Source organism: Rhinopithecus roxellana, chromosome 4, assembly GCF_007565055.1.
Source record: "Rhinopithecus roxellana isolate Shanxi Qingling chromosome 4, ASM756505v1, whole genome shotgun sequence".
Lineage (NCBI taxonomy): Eukaryota > Metazoa > Chordata > Mammalia > Primates > Cercopithecidae > Rhinopithecus > Rhinopithecus roxellana.
Window position 1 is genome coordinate 134,862,308 of NC_044552.1, and position 22,764 is coordinate 134,885,071.

At 37.6% G+C, this 22,764-nt stretch overlaps 1 protein-coding gene across 1 annotated transcript in view; it reads left to right on the forward strand.

Moving 5' to 3' along the window:
* Window positions 1–22,764, forward strand: part of VTA1 (vesicle trafficking 1) — an 81,557-nt gene that overhangs the window by 19,480 nt on the left and 39,313 nt on the right. Inside the window, exons 2-4 of the mRNA XM_010354965.2 lie at window positions 2,274–2,368; window positions 5,586–5,713; window positions 6,394–6,469. Coding sequence (XP_010353267.1) covers window positions 2,274–2,368; window positions 5,586–5,713; window positions 6,394–6,469 — 299 coding nt within the window. The remainder of the gene's footprint in view (window positions 1–2,273; window positions 2,369–5,585; window positions 5,714–6,393; window positions 6,470–22,764) is intronic.

Here is a 22,764-nt window from a genome sequence, read left to right on the forward strand (position 1 = left end):
GATACTCTAGCCAATTGTTTTGCCAATCCCTTGGATCATATGGGTCTCAAGGACCTAGCTAGCTTCAGTATAACTTAGGGTGGTGGCTCTCTTAGGGGAATATGAGCCACCTGGCATGGAACTGATCCTACTTTCTGCTAGAAGTATCCTCTTAAAAATAAGATAAGGGATACCTAATATTCTTTGGGAAATTTTGGCAATACAGTAAAATACAATAAGCTTAAATTTGAGGAGGAAAGGGCATATTAAGACTTATAGATATTACCTTGTGAGAAGGTAACATTTAATCTGAGATCAAATTAGAATCCCTTTGTATGTCAAAGTGATCTCCAGTGCTAGTTAGTGTGCAGTGAAAGCAACATGCACTACACTGGGTAGCAGTAAATCTCGGTGAAACTTTTGGAACTCTGTTTTTTCTCTCTCTCTCCTTAATATCTAGATGGATCGAATCCTTAAAATTGATATGTGGTTATGAATACGTTATTAAATTAAACTTCAAGCTCTGTAATATGACGCCCTCAAAGCCTAAGCACTAAAAAGCAGTTTCTCCAGATAAAACCATTAAAATTTAAAACACACAGATATGATAAATAGGTAACTGTTTCACGCATGTATTAATTTTTAAAGAGAATTTTTGACATGTAAACATAATTGTGTTGGAAATTCTGAGAGTTTCATATATTCAGCTTTGTTATAAAGCTCTAGTAAATCAAACAACGATAGACCCATAGAATAGCACAGCAGGGTAGGCAGTATACAGAGCTGGGCCCTAGTATACCATGGAAACTTAATATATGATAATGAATGATAAAAATGACATTTAAATCAGTAGGATAAAATGAGCTATTCTTTCATTCATGTGTTTATCTATTCAGAAAATGTTTATCAAGGGCCAACCTCTATCCTAGATGCCAAGGATACATCAGCAAACCAAATAGACTAACATCCTTGTCATCATGGAGTGTAAATTCTAGTTAGGGTAGAGACAGAATAAACACGTAGAAGATTTCATTTGGTGGGGGAACATTATATCTCTACTTCATACTGTGTAAAGAATTGCTACAAGTCAATTTGTTTAAAAGCAAACCAATTTGGCAGAAGATTATTTTATTTTGATAGCTATCCTTAATTCATAAATGAGAATATAGGGCTGTTCAGTAAATACCTAATAGTTTTTTAGTGGTTAGGAAAGAAAATATAAAATCAAACAGAGTGCTTTTAGTCTTCAGGTTGATAGGAATGTAAGTTTAATAAGTGTTTTGTGAGTTTAGGCAAAATGAGTGCTTGTATATATTGCAGATACAACTGTGTATTGATACTTTTGTTTTGTGGGGGCAGCTTAACAGTAGGTCTCAAAATGAAAAAGGCACAGAGACTATGACCCAGGAATCTCACCTCTTGGTTCCCCTGGGAACTCTCTTGCATTGTGCACAAGGAGGTATTTTGCAATTCATGAGTTTTACCATCAGTCTTCATTCAAAAATTTCGTTGCATTTTGTTGTTGCATTTATGCACAACATTAGTTATAATGAAATTTTGAGAGCTGCCTGAATGTGCTTTTGTTACCTTGATGCATTCATACTGTAGAACATTAACACTGACACAGATCTCCAGGGCATATTGTTGAATGTAAGGGGTCAATTACAGACATCGTATGTATACATCAGTGGTAACAGCAATTACCACCAGAACTGTTCACAGTTCTTATCACTGGGAAAACAACTAAAATTGTGGTGTCAGCTGTTTAGGTTTAGCCTTATCTCAGTTGTTTTTATTAACTCTTTGAAGAGAAGATATATTTATTCAAAGAGAGAGTATATGTAAAATTACTGTAGCAATTCTTTCTATAAACCGCAGTTCAAGTCTCATTTCCCACTATCCCAGCCCATTTTATATATTTTGTCAGTATCACTTATTTGGCATTTGGCAGGTGCTCTTGTACGTATGGTTGTTTGCTGTGTGCTTTGTCTTACCAATTAAATTATAGTTGCCTTTGATAGCTTAGGACATACCTAGTCATTCTTTTTTTTTTTTTTTTTTTTGCATAATGCCAGAAGAGAAGGCTTTACTTGATAAAAAAAATTTATCATTATGGATATCTTGCATTCTTTGGATAATATTTTTGTGCTTTTTAGGTTTATAACTTCCATAGTAAATCAGTTTTATTTCTAAATGTACTTGAATTTTAAATTATTTATTAGCAATTATATTTTAAACACTCATAAACATGGATTTTTAAAAATGAAATTGTTCAAATTATCTTTTCTTTCTAGGTCGTTTATACGCAATGCAGACTGGAATGAAGATCGATAGTAAAACTCCTGAATGTCGCAAATTTTTATCAAAGTTAATGGATCAGTTAGAAGCTGTAAGTTGAACACTAATCATTTATTTTCCGGTTATGGTTAAAATACCATTTTATTCATTTGTGTGTCTGTGTTGTCATTTTAGTTCTTTCCCTTGGCAACAATCAACAATGCCATTATACCTGAGGAAAAACTAGTACATAAGTTTTTTCAATTATTTACTGTATACTTCCAGAGGAGTTATGAGTGTTAATTAAAGTATGTTCAAATATCTTTGCATATGCCATCGTATCTTGTTCCACATTATTATAGATAGCCTTTGGCTCATCCTTTTATAGGTGAAAAACCTTTTCTTTTTTTTTTTTTTAAATTGAGACAGAGTCTCACTCTGTCACCCAGGCTGGAGTGCGTTGCAGTGGCGTGATCTCTCAGCTTGCTGCAACCTCCACCTCCCAGGTTCAAGCAATTCTCCTACGTCAGCCTCCCAGGTAGCTAGGACTACAGGCACTCACTAAACACGCCCAGCTAGTTTTTTTGTATATTTTGGTAGAGATGGAGTTTGACCTTCTTGACCAGGCTGGTCTCCCACTCCTGACCTCAAGTTATACACTCACCTCAGCCTCCCAAAGTGCTGGGATTACAGGCATAAGCCACCATGCCCAACCGTAAAAAACCCTTTCTAACCTTCCCTTGCAGTTACATGGGTGATTAATTTGGGAATCTTAATATTTCTTGTAATAATGAAATAATAGGGTGTGTATTTAGTGAAAGGAACAATGAAGGAAATGATGCCAATTACTTATCTTTTCTTCCTCCCTCTCTGGGTTCCCAAGGGCAAGATATTCTTAGGGTTTAGGCATCCTTCCCTGCTAGCAGGAAAGTGGTAGGTGACTAGTTAATCACCTTCTTGAACCTAATATAACTTCACAGATCACTGTAGAGGTACTTACTGAGAAGTGCCTATTGGATTGGATGTCAGTGCACAAAGACGGCAGTGCCAACCTTAGTAGTCACACTTAGTAATGAGGACTCTGTCCTGTAACTCCTGGACTCAGCCATACCTGGTTTCTCTTCTAACAAAGTCAGGGTACACTCATTAATTCATCTCCTCCAAGACTGTTACATTAATAGTCGTGACTTACTTTTTATTTGCTTATTTGGATATCCAACCTCAGGAGAATTAGAAACCTATTTATTCTATCAGTTGTATTATTTTGCTTTGAGAAAATTTAGACAAATAAAAACCAAAATGAGAACACTTATACTAGTCAGCCCAGAGCTTTTCATTGTTTTCATTGTTTTTATGTATTTTTAGGAGGTTATCATTCAAACAAGACTTATGCGAAGACAGAACTTCCTACCTAGTTGTATAAAGCAGCCATGGGCAGTAGTGTTCTCTCACTTGGTTTGGCTCTCTGGCTTATTGACTCCTGTCATCTGCTACTGTTAAGTACCCAAAATCAGCCTCATGGCAACACTGAGGAAATTCAGCTGTTCCTGGAACCTATCTGGCCTTCCATTTCTACAGCTGCTTCTGTGGATACAAGATAAATTTGAGTACTCTCTTTTTAGGGAATGGGTTGGGGTAGAAGAGAATGTTTCTCACACATAGCAGTATATTTGTAAAATCCAACTCTAGCTTTTTGTGTAGTATAATGTCTCTTTATTAACTTCACTGCATAGCAGTAGTAGCTCAGATAATAGTTCTTGGATAAGACAAAATTCAAACAGTTTTCTGAAGTGTAAAATCACATTTATAAAGGGACTCATCAGGAATTTATCACTACCTACATTAAATGACAGGTAGGGTAAGTTTATTCTGTGGTGAGGGCACACTATGATGTTTGTATTACAGTTTTAAAACTTCAAATATATTATGTTTTTGCTGTCAGATATTTTCTGATGAAGATGAGATGAAGTGGCCTACCCTCACTAAAATTACTCTATAACGAAATCTGCCTTTACAAATGATTTTGCAGTTTGGATACATAAATTACTGTTACCTGTGGGTTTTTTTTTTTTTTTCTTTTTTCTGTTTTGTTCAGGATAAACATAGATAAAATTTCCTTAAATTTCAGCGTTAAATCTCTTCTGGACCGTAAGTTATTCTGTTTAATTATGAAAGTATTTACTTTGCTGATTTTATGAAAAATCCTGGGGCTTCTTTTAATTTTAATTTTTTACTTTAAAAAAAAAAGCAGTTTTTCATCAACTAGTATGATGCTCAGATCTGATACTCCAGGGAGTTATTTTATTCCTGTATTGTAGTCTGAGTAAAAATTAGGAACTTTTTTTTAATGTTTTAAATTATTTTGTCTATAGAAAAGGGCTAAAAATTTACAGATATAAGTTGCACTGATTGCAAGTATATATTTGTCTAAATTTTAAAAGCTTCCATAATTTGATTCTGAGTTTGTTGTCTTATACCTTACTTAGAATTAGATCTTTTTTGTTTTTTACATGATGTGCTCTGAGAGACATTATTATATTATTATTATTTATTTATTTATTTATTTTTGAGACATAGTCTAGCTCATTCGTCCAGGCTGGAATGCAGTGGCGCGATCTTGGCTCACTGCAAGCTCCTCCTCCCGGGTTCATGCCATTCTCCTGCCTCAGCCTCCCGAGTAGCTGGGACTACAGCTGACCACCACCATGCCCGGCTAATTTCTTTTTGTATTTTTAGTAGAGATGGGGTTTCACCATGTTAGCCAGGATGGTCTCAATTTCCTGACCTCGTGACCCGCCCCCTTGGCCTCCCAAAGTGCTGGGATTACAGGCGTGAGTCGCTGTGGCCAGCCTAGAGATATTATTTTAGGACATGATGAACCTTCTAGTCTTTTTTTTTTTAGATTTGACAGAAAAAATGGGAATAAATTAAAATTTTAAGTTATATATGCCTAGAAATTATTTTCTAATTCTATTTTTAGAATAACTTATAGTTTGGGTAATAAAACATCATTTTGAAGTATTTGATGCTTCCTTCATATGGATAATTGAATATGTTATCGTTTTATGCTTGGTTATTTTGATTGTTAGAGCTAAATTATATTTTCAGTTTATCATAAGTGTGTTTCTTCAAAGTTGTAAGCATTGGATTTTGTTTTAAATGCATTGGGCAGAGGCATACCAACTATTTTTGCAAGATTTCATTGATAACATCTTTTATTGAAATGAATGTAAAATAATTTACTTAAAATGATTATTAGAATTATTTGTAATTAAGCCAACACTTCTAAGAGTCCAAAATCATAAGCTATGTATCTGATTTTATTTTAGCTAAAGAAGCAGTTGGGTGATAATGAAGCTATTACTCAAGAAATAGTGGGTTGTGCCCATTTGGAGAATTATGCTTTGAAAATGTTTTTGTATGCAGACAATGAAGATCGTGCCGGGCGATTTCACAAGTAAGTAAAGAGAAAAATAAAAATTATTTTATTAATTTTGTAACTGTATAACCAAAACTAACTAGTTTTCTCTGGAACACTTTCTAACCTGCTGATTGGTTTAGGTTTTTTTAGAAAAAATTATCGAACCTCACAGTAATTTTAGGTTACAAATTCTGGCCTTTCTCTTAAAAGAAAATGGCTGAAAGAAGAAATACCCAGGCAGATTTATTTACTTAGTAAATATACTCTACTTAGCTGTTGTTTAACATTTAGTAAAATCTGAGTTGATTTTAGCCAAAATCACAACCTCGCCTCATGATTTTAATTTTGATTTTGATTTTGAAGGTACCCACCCCAGTCAATTCAAATGAGTTTTCAGTATAATATTTGCATGTAAAGAAATACATTATGGTTTCATATGGAGTCAGATAATACTATAATTACATTTTTCTAAAATCAAAAACATACAAAAAGTCTTGCCGTGGCGCATTTACTTGTAATATGAGCCTTGTTACTTTCTCATAGTAACAGATTATAAAACCATTTTTGTTACTTTCTTGAAATCTGATTTTATTTAAAACAATAATTTCAGAGTGCTTTTATAAAGATAGGAATTTTTTTTTCTTACAGCTACATGACAAAACTACATTTTAATGTGTTTCATATTTAAACTAGACCGACTCTCTTTTCTCTTCCAGAAACATGATCAAGTCCTTCTATACTGCAAGTCTTTTGATAGATGTCATAACAGTATTTGGAGAACTCACTGATGAAGTGAGTGTACATTCTTTATTGTCTTCTTAGCCGAAGATCAGTAATGTTTCTGTTTATGAATATTGTTATTGCATTGTTTATTTACAGCAGAATGTCTGTCAGAAATTAATGCAAGCAAAAAATGTAATTTTGCATTTTTTATTGGCCATTTTTAAAAAATAAATTATTTCCAATAATATACTTTAATTTTGTACTAAGTTCTCTATTTTTATTTTTGTGTTTGTTTTTTGAGACAGGTTATTGCTCTGTTGCCCAGGCTGGAGTACAGTGGTGTGATCTCAGCTCACTGCAGCCTCAGCCTCCTCAGGCTCAAGCAATTCTCCTGCCTCAGACTCCTGAGTATCTGGGGCTACAGGCACAAGCCACCATAGCTGGCTAATTTTGTATTTTTTTGTAGAGACATGGTTTCACCAAGCTGCTCTCGAACTCTTGAGCTCAAGCAATCTTGCCTGCCTCAGCCTCCCAAAGTGCTGAAATTACAGGTGTGAACCCAACTGCACCTGGCCTGTAATAAGTTCTTTAAATCCAGCATGTATTTTATACTTCAACATATGTGTGACTACAGTATTGGACAGCATAGGTTTAGAGTTTGATCTTATTAAGTATTAACATATTACTAATCCTGTATGTTGTTAAGTTTTTACACTGTAATTTGTTGAACATAGTGGAGGTAGAATCTTTTTTTTTTTTTTTTTTTGAGATAGAGTTTTGCTCTTGTTGCCCAGGCAGGAGTGCAATGGCGCGATCTTGGCTCACTGCAATCTCTGCCTTTTGGGTTCAAGTGATTTTTCTCCCTCAGTTTCCCTAGTAGCTGGGATTACAGGCAGATGCCATGACACCCAGCTAATTTTTGTATTTTTACTAGAGACGGGGTTTCACCATGTTGGTCAGGCTGGTTTCGAACTCCTGATCTCAGGTGATACGTCCGCCTTGACCTCCCAAAGTGCTGGGATTACAGGTGTGAGCCAACACACTGCCACTGGAGGTAGAATCTTTTTATGACCTTTTTTTCTGTTTCATTTCTAGTCGGCATTATTGTTAATGGTTTGTTTCCCTTGTAAAATGCATATAGGACTTAATATTTTATAACATACTTCCTGTTCATTTTATCAGTTTGATTCCCATAATGACTGTAAGGTAAGCAAAGCACATAACCATTTTATACATGGGCAAATGGGGGCTCAATGACAAATTTACTGCCTTAAGTTCAGTATTATTTTCACCATAACAGGCTTTACCATTCATGTGGAGAATTTATTTTCTGAGAGGGAATGTATTAATCTAGAAAAAGAAAGAGTTATAAATGAGATGGATACAAATGTGTATATATGAATGTTGAACACTATGGGCAATGTTGTTTTCTGTGATAGAATTTTGTTTTTCAAAATGATGACTAGCTCTTATTAAAGTCCCAAACAAAACAAAGTACAATCAGTGTATAAGGCATGTTTATAAAAGATTGTATAGCAAAACTGCAAAAAGTTATTTTTTCTTTATATTCAAAATGAAGTTACTCTCTAAGCTTGATGAGTATAAGCAGGGGTTTTGTCAGCATGAAAGTTGTTCAGGACATTTCAGAGTTGTGACAAATGAAGGACTGTTTTGTTTTGTTTTGTTTTGAGACAGAGTCTCACTCTGTCACCAGGCTGGAGTGCAGTGGCACAATCTCGGCTCACTGCATCCTCTACCTCCTGGGTTCAAGCGATTACCCTGCCTCAGCCTCCCAAGTAGCTGGGCCTACAGGTATGCGCCACCACACCTGGCTAATTTTTTGTATTTTAGTAGAGACAGGGTTTCACTATGTTGGTTAGGATGGTCTCGATCTCCTGATCTCGTGATCCGCCTGCCTCGGCCTCCCACAGGGCTGGGATTACAGGCATGAGCCACCACTCCCAGCCAGGACATTTTTTTTTTTTTTAATGTGACTGTCCCTTTTATTCCAAAACATAAAGCAGTTTTGGCCCTTGCCCACACACTGTCAGTGTCATTTCCCAGTAACTGAGCTAACCAGAAACCACCTGAGATATTTTCAGGTATGGAGCAATGCCCATTCAGAGCCACTGCTCTCAGATGTTTTAACTCTTGTACAGAGTCATATAAAGGAGAACTGATAACCTATGGGTATTACCTTTTTATATTCTGATAACCTCATGGATCCACATTTTTAAATCCCTTTCACCTCATCTCCTGTTATTAATGATCCAAATTTTCTTTTCTTCTCTGTTTTACTAGTGTGAGGAACTATGCTAAATACTTGGGGATACAGAGGTAATATAAATATGACATGATGGAAAGCTTTGAGTGGTTCAGTAGAACTTTGGAGAGTCCTAGGTAGGTGAAGGAGAATGGTGAGAATTCAGATTAGAAGAGTAAGTCATACGCCAGGTCAGACAGATGATGGAAGACCTGCAATCTTCAATTTGTATTTCTGAGTAAAGAATTATGCCTTGGGGTGCTTTGTATAATAGGAGTCCGTACAATGAACTGGAGTGAGGGAGAACTACAAAACCATTTGACAAAAAAAAAAAGAAAGAAAAAAAAAACTGGTTGATGATTAACTGTGGGCCTTATTTGAGAGGTGGAGAACCGTACATGATGAGTTGTTTTTGATTTGAGAAGCAATAATTTATTGAAACTTAGATTTTAAAATTAGAGTTGCAAGTTTGACAACCAAAAAGGAATCACCAGAAGCCTCTTGGAAATAAATAAGCAAAAGACAGCAAAGTAGAGGGGACAATTCAAGTTATAAGATTAGACCAACCCTTCAGGTAAGTGGATTGTTTTGAATGAGAGAGAAGATAACTAAGTAAAAACCCTTGGTAAATACCTATTTTTGCAATGTAAGAGGAGAAGTTAATAAAGAAACACATTTGTAGATGCGAATGGAAATTCAAGATACGAGAGGAGAGGATCATGATAAGGCAGAGTAGCAGATCAGAATGCCACATGGTTTATTGTGCTCTCCTTGCCTTCTCCTATTTCTTACTTAGGGAAGCTACCTTCACCTATGCATTTTAGAAGCAAGCACATAATCCTTTAAAGTTATAACTGCTAACTGGTGAACCCAGCTAACAGGTTAAGTAATAGTCATAGGAAAAAGAACAAAATTTCCAGAAATCTTAAGTAAGTAATAGGTTCTTTTCACTTAAAGAATATGTAACACTTCCACATACATAAACTACATAATTTATCTGTATTTCAGGAGAAAAATCTAGGTTTACTTTTAGCTACTTTTAGCTACCATTAATGAAGAACCAGCTTCCTTAGTTTTTTGAACATAGAAACTAGGGCAAACACTGTAAATGAGGCCAATGAGAAGGCTTCAGGTGAGATTGGGGTGATGGGATGGGATTTGTGTAGATATTAGAGTTACTAAAGAGTAAGGGTAAAGGGTTTTTTTTACCCCCTATCTCACTACATAACCTGCTCCCTAAGCCCCTTTGCCTTGCACTAGTGCTAGGATAAAGTAGGAGATTGCATCTTCGTTGGTGGATAAAGGATTCTAGATAGTTGGAGGGGTCTGGAATGGGATGGAAAGAAGAAATTAAACCTCTATGGCCAGAGTGGAAAGGGACATCTCTGTGGTCATATGCTTTGGGCTGAAGTATATTCTTGGGCCTTCCATAAATCCTGCATATCTGTATTGAAAAATGTGTATACACAGTTAATATGTAATTATGTAGGTGCTTTTTACTAACTTAAATTTGTTATATATAAAGTTTGCACTTTCAGCAAAAATTGTGTATAGGTACATATTTGTACATTTGTAGAAGTGTACAAATTGCTTGACACTCAAAATACTAACTTTTCTCATATGCAGTATATTACAGTGATCTGACATGGCTAGTAAACTGATTTTTGACTACAAACTAAGGTTGACTAACTGTATAAAGTCAGCCAAGGAAAGGAAAATACTGTTAAGTCTATCCATATGCCTCAGGCCAACCAGTGTGATCAGCCTTATTCAGACTTGTTTTCTCTTATTTTCAGTATTGTATTTTGTTCCATCGTTTTCCATTTTAGAAACAGAGTCTTCATGGTGATTACTGAGGTTTTTAAAAAACGATGATTTAGGCCGGGTGCAGTGGCTCACGCCTGTAATCCGAGCACTTTGGGAGGCCGAGGCAGGTGGATTGCCTGAGCTCAGGAGTTTGAGAACAGCCTGAGCAACACGGTGAAACTCCTTCTCTATTAAAATACAAAAAATTAGCCAGATGTGGCAGCCTGCATCTGTAGTCCCAGCTACTTGGGAGGATGAGGCAGAGAATTGCTGAACCCAGAAGGCGGAGGTTGCAGTGAGCCGGGATTGTGCCACTGCACTCCAGCGTGAGTGATAGAGCAAGATTCTGTTTCCAAAAAAAAAAACCAATAATAATAATAATAATGATTTAAAATGCCAGGAGTTTTCAGTAATGCTTGTTTAGGTGGAAAAGGGAGAAGTACACTTCAGCTGTGATTTTACCAGCCCTTACAAATATTGATAAGCAAGATAGTCAGCAGCATCAGCCCTCTCACAGGTCCTCATTGTTGTCTAAGAACATGTAATGTTTTTTTATTTACCTGTCATTTAAGCACTATATGCCTAAAACAAGACACAAACTATTATAACCTTTATTTCAAATACTATAAAAAGATGAGTTGTTCCAAAACCATGGATATAAACTGGTCTTCAAAGCATTTAGCAGTGTTAACTCATTTCCTCCTCTACAATTCCACTTTAGTTTCATTGTGTAATTTGAAAACACTGGTAGAGACAAAGACAGGAAACAGAAAAGTGGGAAAAGAAGAGTTTGAAGATTTCAGGTAGACAGAATTTTTTTTTAATGTATACTCATTAGATACATTTAGATATAGTTCAAGACTCACCATAACTGGTTTGTTTGTTGATAAGGAAAGGCACTGGTGTTAATTTAACTGCTTGATATTCCGTAGCTTTTTAACAAAGCTGAAACTTTCTTCAAAATTGGTTGTTTTCCTTCTCATAGAATGTGTTTTGGGAAACACTGAAATCTAAAATAAAAAAAGAAAATGGGCAAGGGAATGGCATAATTTTTATTTGTATATTTGTCTTTTAATTTAAACATCTTTATAATGCAGACAATTATTTTTAATTGATTTAAAGTTTGAAAATTTTTATGGTTGTCCCAGCTGCTCCAGTTCTAGCTGTGCCTCAGAGGGCTGCAGGTATCCCTTGGGCCACTGGTCCAGAGTGCATAAGCTGTAAGCCTTGGCAGCTTCCACATGGTGTGTTAAGTCTGCAAGTGCACAGAATGCAAGAGTGAAGGAGGCTTGGCAGTTTCCATCTAGATTTCAGAGGATGTGTGGGAAAGCCTGTATGCCCAGGCAGAAGCCTGCCTCATGGGTAGAGTCCTCACAGAAAGATCCTAGTAGGACAGTGCTAAGGGAAATGTGAGGTTGGAGCTCCCACACAGAGTCCTACCTGGATCACTGCTTAGTGGAGCTGTAGGAGCGGGGCTGCCACCACCCAGGCCTACTTGAGTGGTAGAGCCACTGACAGCTTGCACCCTGAGCCTGGAAAAGGTGCAGGCTTTCAACTCCAACCTATGAGAGCAGCCACAGGGGCTGCACCCTGCAAACCCATAGGGGCAGAGCTGCCCAGGGCCACCACTTGTACCAGTGTTCCCTGGATGCTGGTCATGGAGTAAAGCATTATTTTGAAACTTTGAAGTTTAATGTCTACCCTGTTGGTTTTTGGACTTGTGTGGGGCCTATCACGCCTTTTTGGGGATAGTTTCTCCCTTTTAGAATGGGGATGCTTACCCAATGCCTGTACCACCATTCTTTATTAGAAGTAAATACTTTGCTTTTAATCATACAGGCTCACAAGTGAAAGGAATGTGCCTTGATTGTTAGATGAGATTTCAGACTTTTGAGTTGATGCTGCAATTAGTTAAAACTTTAGGGGACTCTTGGGAAGGGATGATTATATTTTGCAATGTGAGAAGGACATGAGAGTTGAGCGGGGCGGGAAGCAGAGGTGGAATTATATAGTTTGGATGTTTGTCCCCCTCGAATCTCATGTTAAAATGTGATCCTCAGTGTTGGAGGTGAGGCCTGGTGGGAGGAGTGGTCATGGGGGTGGATCTTTTATGAATGGCTTGGTGCCCTCCCCATGGTAATAAGTGAGTTCTCGCCCTGTTATTTCATGTGGGAAGTGGTGGTTTAAAAGAGTCTGGCATCTTTCTTGCTGCCTCTCCTACCTTGTGACACGCTGGCTTCCTTTTGCCTTCCATCATGAGTAAGAGCTTCCTGGGCCTCACCAGAAGCCAAGCAGATACTCGACTCTTGCTTGGACAGCCTGCAGAACTGTGAAGCCTCTTTTCTGTATAAATTAGCCAACATCAGGTATTCCTTTATAGCAGTGAAAATAGACTAATACAAGATGTAAACAATCTGAATAGCCAAAGCCTTCTGTATGATATCTGTATGTGATGATTTGGGGTATTCTAATTAAGTTCTTTTTACTTAAAATTCCATCCCCTTTCAAAAAGGCCACTGATTCACAAGATGAATTATGCAGTGTGCATAACTAATGCGTCCTATTTTGAGCTTTTTTTTCCCTGCAATTCATTCTTCTGTCATTGAAGAACAAAGTCCAAACTCCTCTGTCAGATTTTCAGGTTTTCTGTAATGCTCCGTACTCTGCTTGCACCACTATTTGCCAGTCCTACTTTCTTTGTAGTTCAGGCTGCTCACTGTCTTCTCATTTTTCACCCTTGGAAATGTTTTGTTTCTAGCTGGCTTTGCCTAAGTTTTATCTTCTCTTCGAGTCTCACCTACATTATTCTAGTCCTTACATGAATTTCTCCATTCTCTCAGCTCTCCCCCACCTGTATTTAGAGTTCTAACTTTATGAATATTACACTATGAATGTATTAACTACATTTTTGTGTATTATATTTTTGAATAAATTATATTGCAAGAACTTGAAGAGGGGGCTTTGTCTTCTTGATTAGTTTCTGCTTGAAAAGTTGCGGTAGTGTTTCATTTTTTAATCTGTAGATGGAAAAATACCTTATACTTGTTTATATATAACTTCTATTTCATAACTTTTCTAAAATAGATCTCATTTACTCAGTGATATTTTTCTTGGTCATTTCTTGATTTTTTTTTTTTTCCTTTTAATTTCATGTCATTATAAAACTAAAGTCTATTTTCTTCAGTCCTTCAACATTTTTGTTTTTTTATTTTTTAATATTTTGTCTGCCACTATTCTGTTTCTCAATTATCTGTATACTGTTTATAGCAGGTACTGTTCAAATATAAAGATAAATATTATGAAAATGAAAATATGGAAAAAGATGCTCAATGCAGATACTAAGTAAATAGAATCCCAAGTGGCCATAGATAAAATAGGCTTTGAGTAGATGTGTTACTAGAAATAAAAGGGAACATTTTATAATAATAAAGGGGCCAGTTCATCAAGAAAACAATACAGTTACAAATATCTGTGCACCTAAGAATAAGACTTTCAAACTATATGAAACAAATTGACAAAAAGAAAAGAAAAATAAGAAAAAATTCATAATCATAGTTGGAAATTTTAACACCCCCCGTTAGTCATTGATAGAATAGTTTTTAAAAATCAATAAAATAACACTAATAAAGAGTGGCCACATAAACTGTTGTCTAGAATGTGAAAAACCAAGAGCTTTCATACATTGCTTGATGGAGATGTTAGATGTTACATCCACTTTAGGAAAAGAGTTGGCCAGTTTTTTTTTTTTTAAATGCTAAACATACTCCCTTTTACCCAGCAATTCCTTTTCTGGTTTTTATCCAAAAGAAATAAAAACATATGTCCAGAAAAAGACTAGTTCAGGAGCACTTATGGGAAGTTTATTCATAATAGCCCAAAGCTAGAAACAACCCTGATGTCCACCAACAGGAGCACTGGCAAACACATTGGGGTGTTAGATACAAAAAGGAACTGACTACTGATATAACCTGCAACATGGATGAATCTCGTAGACATTATGCTGAGGAAGAAAGCCGGAAGAATGCAAACTATATGACTGCCTTCATACACGTGTGTGTATGTATGTGTACATGCATGCACACCAAAGGAAGTTGCTCTAGGAAGGGATATAATTAGAAGTATGGTTTACCCAGGTATACTAATCTGTTTGTCAAAATATTGTGCACAGAAGATGTATACATCTCAAAGTATGTTCATTTTACTGCAGAAGTTAAATATTGAACTATTTTGCTTATAAGTTTGGTTTGTCTTAGTATGAGTTGGCAGTTCTAAACCTGCTTATTCTGTATTCTAGGAGTGACCAAATGATTAAATATATTGAGGGAGACAGTTTTCTCACTTTTGGGGAATTTAGTTACGATGTGGAATGAGAGAAGACTAGATTGTGTTATGCTATTAAGTTGGAATTGTTGTAATCTTATTAATTCATGCTTTTAAACATATTAGATGAATAGATATATAGGTATAATATGTATACTGTATGTGTACTATTTGTGTGTCTCTGTGCTCTCCTAGGAGCAATGATGCACCAGTAGCAGTGAGTGCACAGTGAGCATCCCTAGTACCTGATTTTCTATTCTAATTTTATTCTGCATAAGAAACCAGGACTTTCATAGAAAGTGCTTAATCTAGGACTGAGTCCAGGAAAGCTATAGATAAGGCCGGACCTTCTTGTGACAGAAAGTAGGAAAGTGTTATCATAATCATAGGACCCAGAAGCCGACTTGAAAGGGTTCCCATTGTCCAAGCCAGGGACAGTTTGAGCATAAAAATTAGAATGATAGTAATGGATGATAACTCATTGAATAAAGAATCTGTATAGGTCCAGACTGATACACATGAAGAAATAAATGAATGAATAAATAATAGAAGAGCAGAGAAGGCTCTTTTTCATAGGATTCTAACTATAAATGTACAAATAATAATAAAATTAGAAAATTATTAGTGAGCTTTAAAAGTAGTAGGTGGAAAGTTTGATAAAAAGAAGTAAATATACATATCTATGAATATCTTATCAAATTGCTTATTTCTTTCAGAGGAAAATAGTAATTCAATAATGAGAAAACTTGTCACATACCTCTTTAGGCCAAGTCATTAAACCTAACACCACTGATGTTGGCACAGCCCACATCATGTGCATCCTAATAAGATGATCTGAAAAAGACAAATACCGCTTCAGTGATAATGCTGCCAAAAATGTATAACCCAAACCTAATCATGAGGTGACATCAGACAAATCAATAGACATTTTACTGCTTGGTTGATATTTTTTAAAAAGTCAAGGTTGAGGTGATTCCAAGATAGCCCAACAGGAACAGCTACAGGCTACAGCTCCTGGTGTGAGCAACACAGAAGACGGGTGATTTCTGCAACTGAGATACCAGGTTCATCTCACTGGGGTGTGTCAGACAGTGGGTGCAGGATGTTAGGTGCAGCCCACCGAGTGAGAGCCGAAGCAGGGCAAGGCATCGCCTCTCCCGGGAAACACAAGGGGTAAGGGAATTCCCTTTCCTGGCCAAGGGAAACCGTGACACACAGCACCTGGAAAATCAAATTACTCCCACCCTAATTCTGCACTTTTCCAAGGGTCTTAGCAAATGGCACACCGGGAGATTATATTCCATGCCTGGCTTGGAGGGTCCCACACCCATGGGGCCTCCCTCATTACTAGCACAGCAGTCTGAGATCTAACTGCAAGGCAGCAGCGAGGCTGGGGGAGGGGTGCCCACCATTGCTGAGGCTTGAGTAGGTAAACAAAGCAGCCAGGAAGCTCGAACTGGGTGGGGGCCACTACAGCTCAAGGAGGCCTGCCTGCCTCTGTAGACTCCACCTCTGGGGACAGGGCATAGCCAAACAAAATGCAGCAGAAACCTCTGCAGATTTAAATGTCCCTGTCTGTCAGCTTTGAAGAGAGCAGTGGCTCTCCCAGCATGGAGTTTGAGATCTGAGAACGGACAGACTGCCTCCTCAAGTTGGTCCCTGACCCCCAAGTAGCCTAACTGGGAGGCACCCCCCAGTAGGGGCAGACTGACACCTCATACGACTGGGTACCCCTCTGAGAAGACGCTTCCAGAGGAACAATCAGACAGCAACATTTGCTGTTCAGCAATATTCACTCTTCCGCAGCCTCTGCTGCTGATACCTACGCAAACAGGGTATGGAGTGGACCTCCAGCAAACTCCAACAGACCTGCAGCTGAGGGTCCTGACTGTTAGAAGGAAAACTGGCAAACAGAAAGGACATCCACACCAAAACCCCATCTGTATGTCACCATCATCAAAGACCAAACATAGATAAAACCACAAAGAAGGGGAAAAAACAGAGCAGAAACGCTGAAAATTCTAAAAATCACAGCGCCTCTCCCCCTCCAAAGGAACATAGCTCCTCACCAGCAATGGAACAAAGCTGGATGGAGAATGAGTTTGACGAGTTGAGAGAAGAAGGTTTCAAACAATCAAACTTCTCCAAGCTAAAGGAGGAAGTTCGAACCCATCGCAAAGAAACTAAAAACCTTAAAAAAAGTTTAGACGAATGGCTAACTAGAATAACCAATGTAGAGAGAAGTCCTTAAATGACCTGATAGAGCTGAAAACCATGGTAGGAGAACTACATGACAAATGCACAAGCTCCAGTAACCAATTCAACCAACTGGAAGAAAGAGTGTCAGTGATTGAAGATCAAATGAATGAAATGAAGCAAGAAGAGAAGTTTAGAGAAAAAAGACTAAAAAGAAATGAACAAAGCCTGCAAGAAATATCGGACTGTGTGAAAAGACAGAATCTACATCTGATTGGTGTACCTGAAAGTGACGGGGAGAATGGAACCAAGCTGGAAAACACTCTGCAGGATATTATCCAGGAGAACTTTCCCAACCTAGCAAGCAGGCCAACATTCAAATTCAGGAAATACAGAGAATGCCACAAAGATACTCCTCGAGAAGAGCAACTCCAAGACACATAATTGTCAGATTCACCAAAGTTGAAACGAAGGGAAAAAGGCTAAGGGCAGCCAGAGAGAAAGGTCGGGTTACCCACAAAGGGAAGCCCATCAGACTAACAGCAGATCTCTCCGCAGAAACTCTACAAGCCAGAAGAGATTCAACATTCTTAAAGAAAAGAATTTTCAAACCAGAATTTCATATAGAGCCAAACTAAGTTTCATGAGTGAAGAAGAAATAAAATCCTTTACAGACAAGCAAATGCTGAGAGATTTTGTCACCACCAGGCCTGCCCTGCAAGAGGTCCTGAAGGAAGCCCTAAACATGGAAAGGAACAACTGCTATCAGCCACTGCAAAAACATGCCAAAATGTAAAAGACCATTGATGCTAGGAAGAAACTGCATCACCTAACGAACAAAATAACCAGCTGACATCATAATGACAGGATCAGATTCACACATAACAATGTTAACCTTATATGTAAATGGGTTAAATGCTCCAATTAAAAGACACAGACTGGCAAATTGGATAAAGAGTCAAGACCAATCAGTGTGCTTTATTCAGGAGACCCATCTCACGTGCAGAGACTCACATAGGCTCAAAATAAAGGGATGGAGGAAGATCTACCAAGCAAATGGAAAACAAAAAAAGGCAAGAGTTGCAATCCTTGTCTCTGATAAGACAGACTTGAAACCATCAAAGATCAAAAGAGACAAAGAAGGCCATTACATAATGGTAAAAGGATCAATTCAACAAGAAGAGCTAATGATATATCCTAAATATGTATGCACCCAATACCAATACCAATACCAATATGTATGCACCCAGATTCATAAAGCAAGTCCTTAGAGACTTACAAAGAGACTTAGACTCCCACACAATAATAATGGGAGACTTTAACACCCCACTGTCACCATTAGACAGATCAACAAGACAGAAAGTTAACAAGGATACCCAGGAATTGAACTCAGCTCTGCACCAAGTGCACCTAATAGACATCTGCAGAACTCTCCACCCCAAATCAACAGAATATACATTCTTCTCAGCACCACATTGCACTTATTCCAAAATTGACCACATAGTTGGAAGTAAAGCACTCCTCAGCAAATGTAAAAGAACAGAAATTTTAACAAACTGTCTCTCAGACCACAGTGCAATCAAACTAGAACTCAGGATTAAGAAACTCTGTCACAACCGTCCAGCTACATGGAAACACAACAGCCTGCTCCTGAATGACTACTGGGTACATAATGAAATGAAGGCAGAAATAAAGATGTTCTTTGAAACCAATGAGAACAAAGATACAACATACCAGAATCTCTGGGACACATTTAAAGCAGTGTGTAGAGGGAAATTTATAGCACTAAATGCCCTCAAGAGAAAGCAGGAAAGATCTAAAATTGACACCCTAACATGACAATTAAAAGAACTAGAGAGGCAAGAGCAAACACATTCAAAAGCTAGCGGAAGGCAAGAAATAACTAAGAGCAGAACTGAAGGAGATAGAGACACAAAAAATCCTTCAAAAAATCAATGAATCCAGGAGTTGGTTTTTTGAAAAGATCAACAAAATTTTTAGACCACTAGCAAGACAAATAAAAAAGAAAAGAGAAGCATCAAATAGATGGAATAAAAAATGATAAAGGGGATATCACCACCGACCCCACAGAACAAACTACCATCAGAGAATACTATAAACAACTCTACGCAAATAAAGAAGAAAACCTAGAAGAAATGGATGAATTCTTGGACACATATGCTCTGCCAAGACCAAACCAGAAAGAAGTTGAATCCCTGAATAGACCAATAACAGACTCTGAAATTGAGACAATAATTATTAGCCTACCAACCAAAAATAGTCCAGGACCAGACGGATTCACAGACAAATTCTACCAGAGGTACAAGGAGGAGCTGATACCATTCCTTCTGAAACTATTCCAGTCAATAGAAAAAGAGGGAATCGTCCCTAACTCATTTTATGAGGCCAAAATCTTCCTGATACCAAAGCCTGGCAGAGACACAACAAAAAAAGAGAATTTTAGACCAATATCCCTGATGAATGTGGATGCAAAAATCCTCAATAAAGTATGGTAAACCAAATCCAGCAGCACATCAAAAAGTTTATCCACCATGACCAAGTGGGCTTTATCCCTGGGATGCAAGACTGGTTCAACATATGCAAATCAATTAATGTAATCCAGCATATAAACAGAACCAAAGACAAAAACCACATGATTATCTCAATAGATGTAGAAAAGGCCTTTGACAAAATTCAACAGCCCTTCATGCTAAAAACTCTCAATAAATTCGGTATTGATGGTATGTATCTCAAAATAATAAGAGCTATTTATGACAAACCCACAGCCAATATCATACTGAATGGGCAAAACGATGCATTCCCTTTGAAAACTGGCACAAGACAGGAATGCCCTCTCTTACCACTCCTGTTCAGCATGGTGTTGGAAGTTTTGTCCAGGGCAATCAGGCAGGAGAAATAAATGAGGGGTATTCAGTTAGGAAAAGAGGAAGTCAAATTGTCCATGTTTGCAGATGACATGGTTGTATATTTAGAAAACCCCATCGTCTCAGCCCAAAATCTCCCTAAGCTGATAAGCAACTTCAGTAAAGTCTCAGGATACAAAATCAATGTGCAAAAATCACAAACATTCTTATACACCAGTAACAGACAAACAGCGAAATCATGAGTGAACCCCCATTCACAGTTGCTTCAAAGAGAATAAAATACCTAGGAATACAACTTACAAGGGATGTGCAGGACCTCTTCAAGGAGAACTACAAACCACTGCTCAACGAAATAAAAGAGAACACAAACCAATGGAAGAACGTTCTGTACTCATGGATAGGAAGAATCAATATCATGAAAATGGGCATACTGCCCAAGGTAATTTGTAGATTCAATGCCACCCTCATTAAGCTACCAACGACTTTCTTCACAGAATTGGAAATAAAAAAACTACTTTAAAGTTCATATGGAATGAAAAAAGAGGCTGCATTGCCAAGACAATCCTAAGCCAAAAGAACAAAACTGGAGGCATCACGCTACCTGACTTCAAACTGTACTACAAGGCTATAGTAACCAAAACAGCGTGGTACCAAAACAGAGATGTAGACCTGTGGAACAGAATAGAGCCCTCAAAAATAACACCACACATCTACAACCGTGTGATCTTTGAGAAACCTGACAAAAACAAGAAATGGGGAAAGGATTCCCTATTTAGTAAATGGTGCTGGGAAAACTGGCTAGCCATATGGAGAAAGCTGAAACTGGATCCCTTCCTTACACCTTATACAAAAATTAATTCAAGATGGATTAGAGACTTAAATGTTAGACCTAAAACCGTAAAAACCCTAGAAGAAAACCCAGGCAGTACCACTTAGGACATAGGCATGGGCAAGAACTTCATGTCTAAAACATCAAAAGCCATATCAACAAAAACCAAAATTGACAAATGGGATCTAATTAAACTACAGAGCTTCTACACAGCAAAGGAAACTACCATCAGAGTGAACGGGCAACCTACAAAATGGGAGAAAATTTTTGCAAGCTACTTACCTGACAAAGGGCTAATATCCAGAACCTGCAAAGAACTCAAATTTACAAGAATAAACCCCATCAAAAAGTGGACAAAGGATATGAGCAGACAATTCTTAAGACATTTATGTATCCAACAGATATAGGAAAAAATGCTCATCATCCGTGACCATCAGAGAAATGCAAATCAAAACCACAATGAGATACCATCTCACGCCAGTTAGAATGGTGATCATTAAAAAGTCAGGAAACAACAGGTGCTGGAGAGGATGTGGAGAAATAGGAATACTTTTACACTGTTGGTGGGACTGTAAACTAGTTTAACCATTGTGGAAGACAGTGTGGCGATTCCTGAAGGATCTAGAACTAGAAATACTGTTTGACCCAGCCATCCCATTACTGGGTATATACCCAAAGGATTATAAATCATACTGCTATAAAGACACATGCACATGTATGTTCATTGCAGCACTATTCACAATAGCAAAGACTTGGAACCAACCCAAATGTCCATCAGTGACAGTCTGGATTAAGAAAATGTGGCACATATACACCATGGAATGCTATGCAGCCATAAAAAAGGGTGAGTTCATGTCCTTTGTAGGGACATGGATGAAACTGGAAACCATCATTCTCAGCAAACTATCGCTAGAACAGAAAACCAAACACCGCATGTTCTCACTAATAGGTGGGAATTGAACAATGAGATCACTTGGACACAGGAAGAGGAACATCACACACCGGGGCCTGTGGAGGGGGTGGGGGCAGTGGGAGGGATAGCAGTTAGGAGATATACCTAATGTAAATGATGAGTTAATGGGTGCAGCACACCAACATGGCACATGTATACATATGTAACAAACCTATACGTTGTGCACATGTACCCTAGAACTTAAAGTATAATAAAAATAAAATAAATAAATAAATGAAAGAAAACAGGCACCTTAGTCCTACAACCATATGATGACCTGAATGAGCAGGAAATAGTTCTATTGAGCCTCCAGAAGGGCTACAGACTGCTGAAAGCTTTATTTTATTCTGATAAGATGTGTAGCAGACCTACTGAACTCTAAGATAATAAATTTGTGTTGTTTAAAAAACAAACAAAAAAAAGTAAGTTCAAGAAATACTAATCATGCTCCTTAGATTAGATCTGGGCCTGGGGGGGAAATAACTACAAAGGACATGATTGGGACAATTGACAAAATTTCTTGGGACTGTGGATCAGACAGTAGTGTTGTTGAAATATTAAATTTTCTGATTTTTGAGATTGTCCTAGATTTTGGAAAGTGCAATGAAAGGGAAAGGGGACACAGTGTCTTCTATTTACTCTTAAATGGTACAGAAAAAAAAATAGATACATACAGACACACAAGCTTTTTTTTTTTTTTTTTTTTGAGACGGAGTCTCGCTGTGTCACCCAGGCTAGAGTGCAGTGGTGTGATCTCAGCTCACTGAAAGTTCTGCCTCCCAGGTTCATGCCATTCTCCTGCGTTAGCCTCCTGAGTAGCTGGGACTATAGGCGCCCCCCACCACACCCAGCTAATTTTTTGTGTTTTTAGTAGGGATGGGGTTTCACTTTCTTAGCCAGGATGGTCTCAATCTCCTGACCTCATGATCCACCCGCCTCGGCCTCCCAAAGTGCTGGGATTACAGGCGTGAGCCACCGCGCCTGGCCCGACACACACACTTTTCATATATATATATATATATATATATATATATATGTATACATTTATATATTTATATATAGAAATAAATGAATAAAACAAAAATTAAATAGTTGGAGAATCTGAGTAGAAGA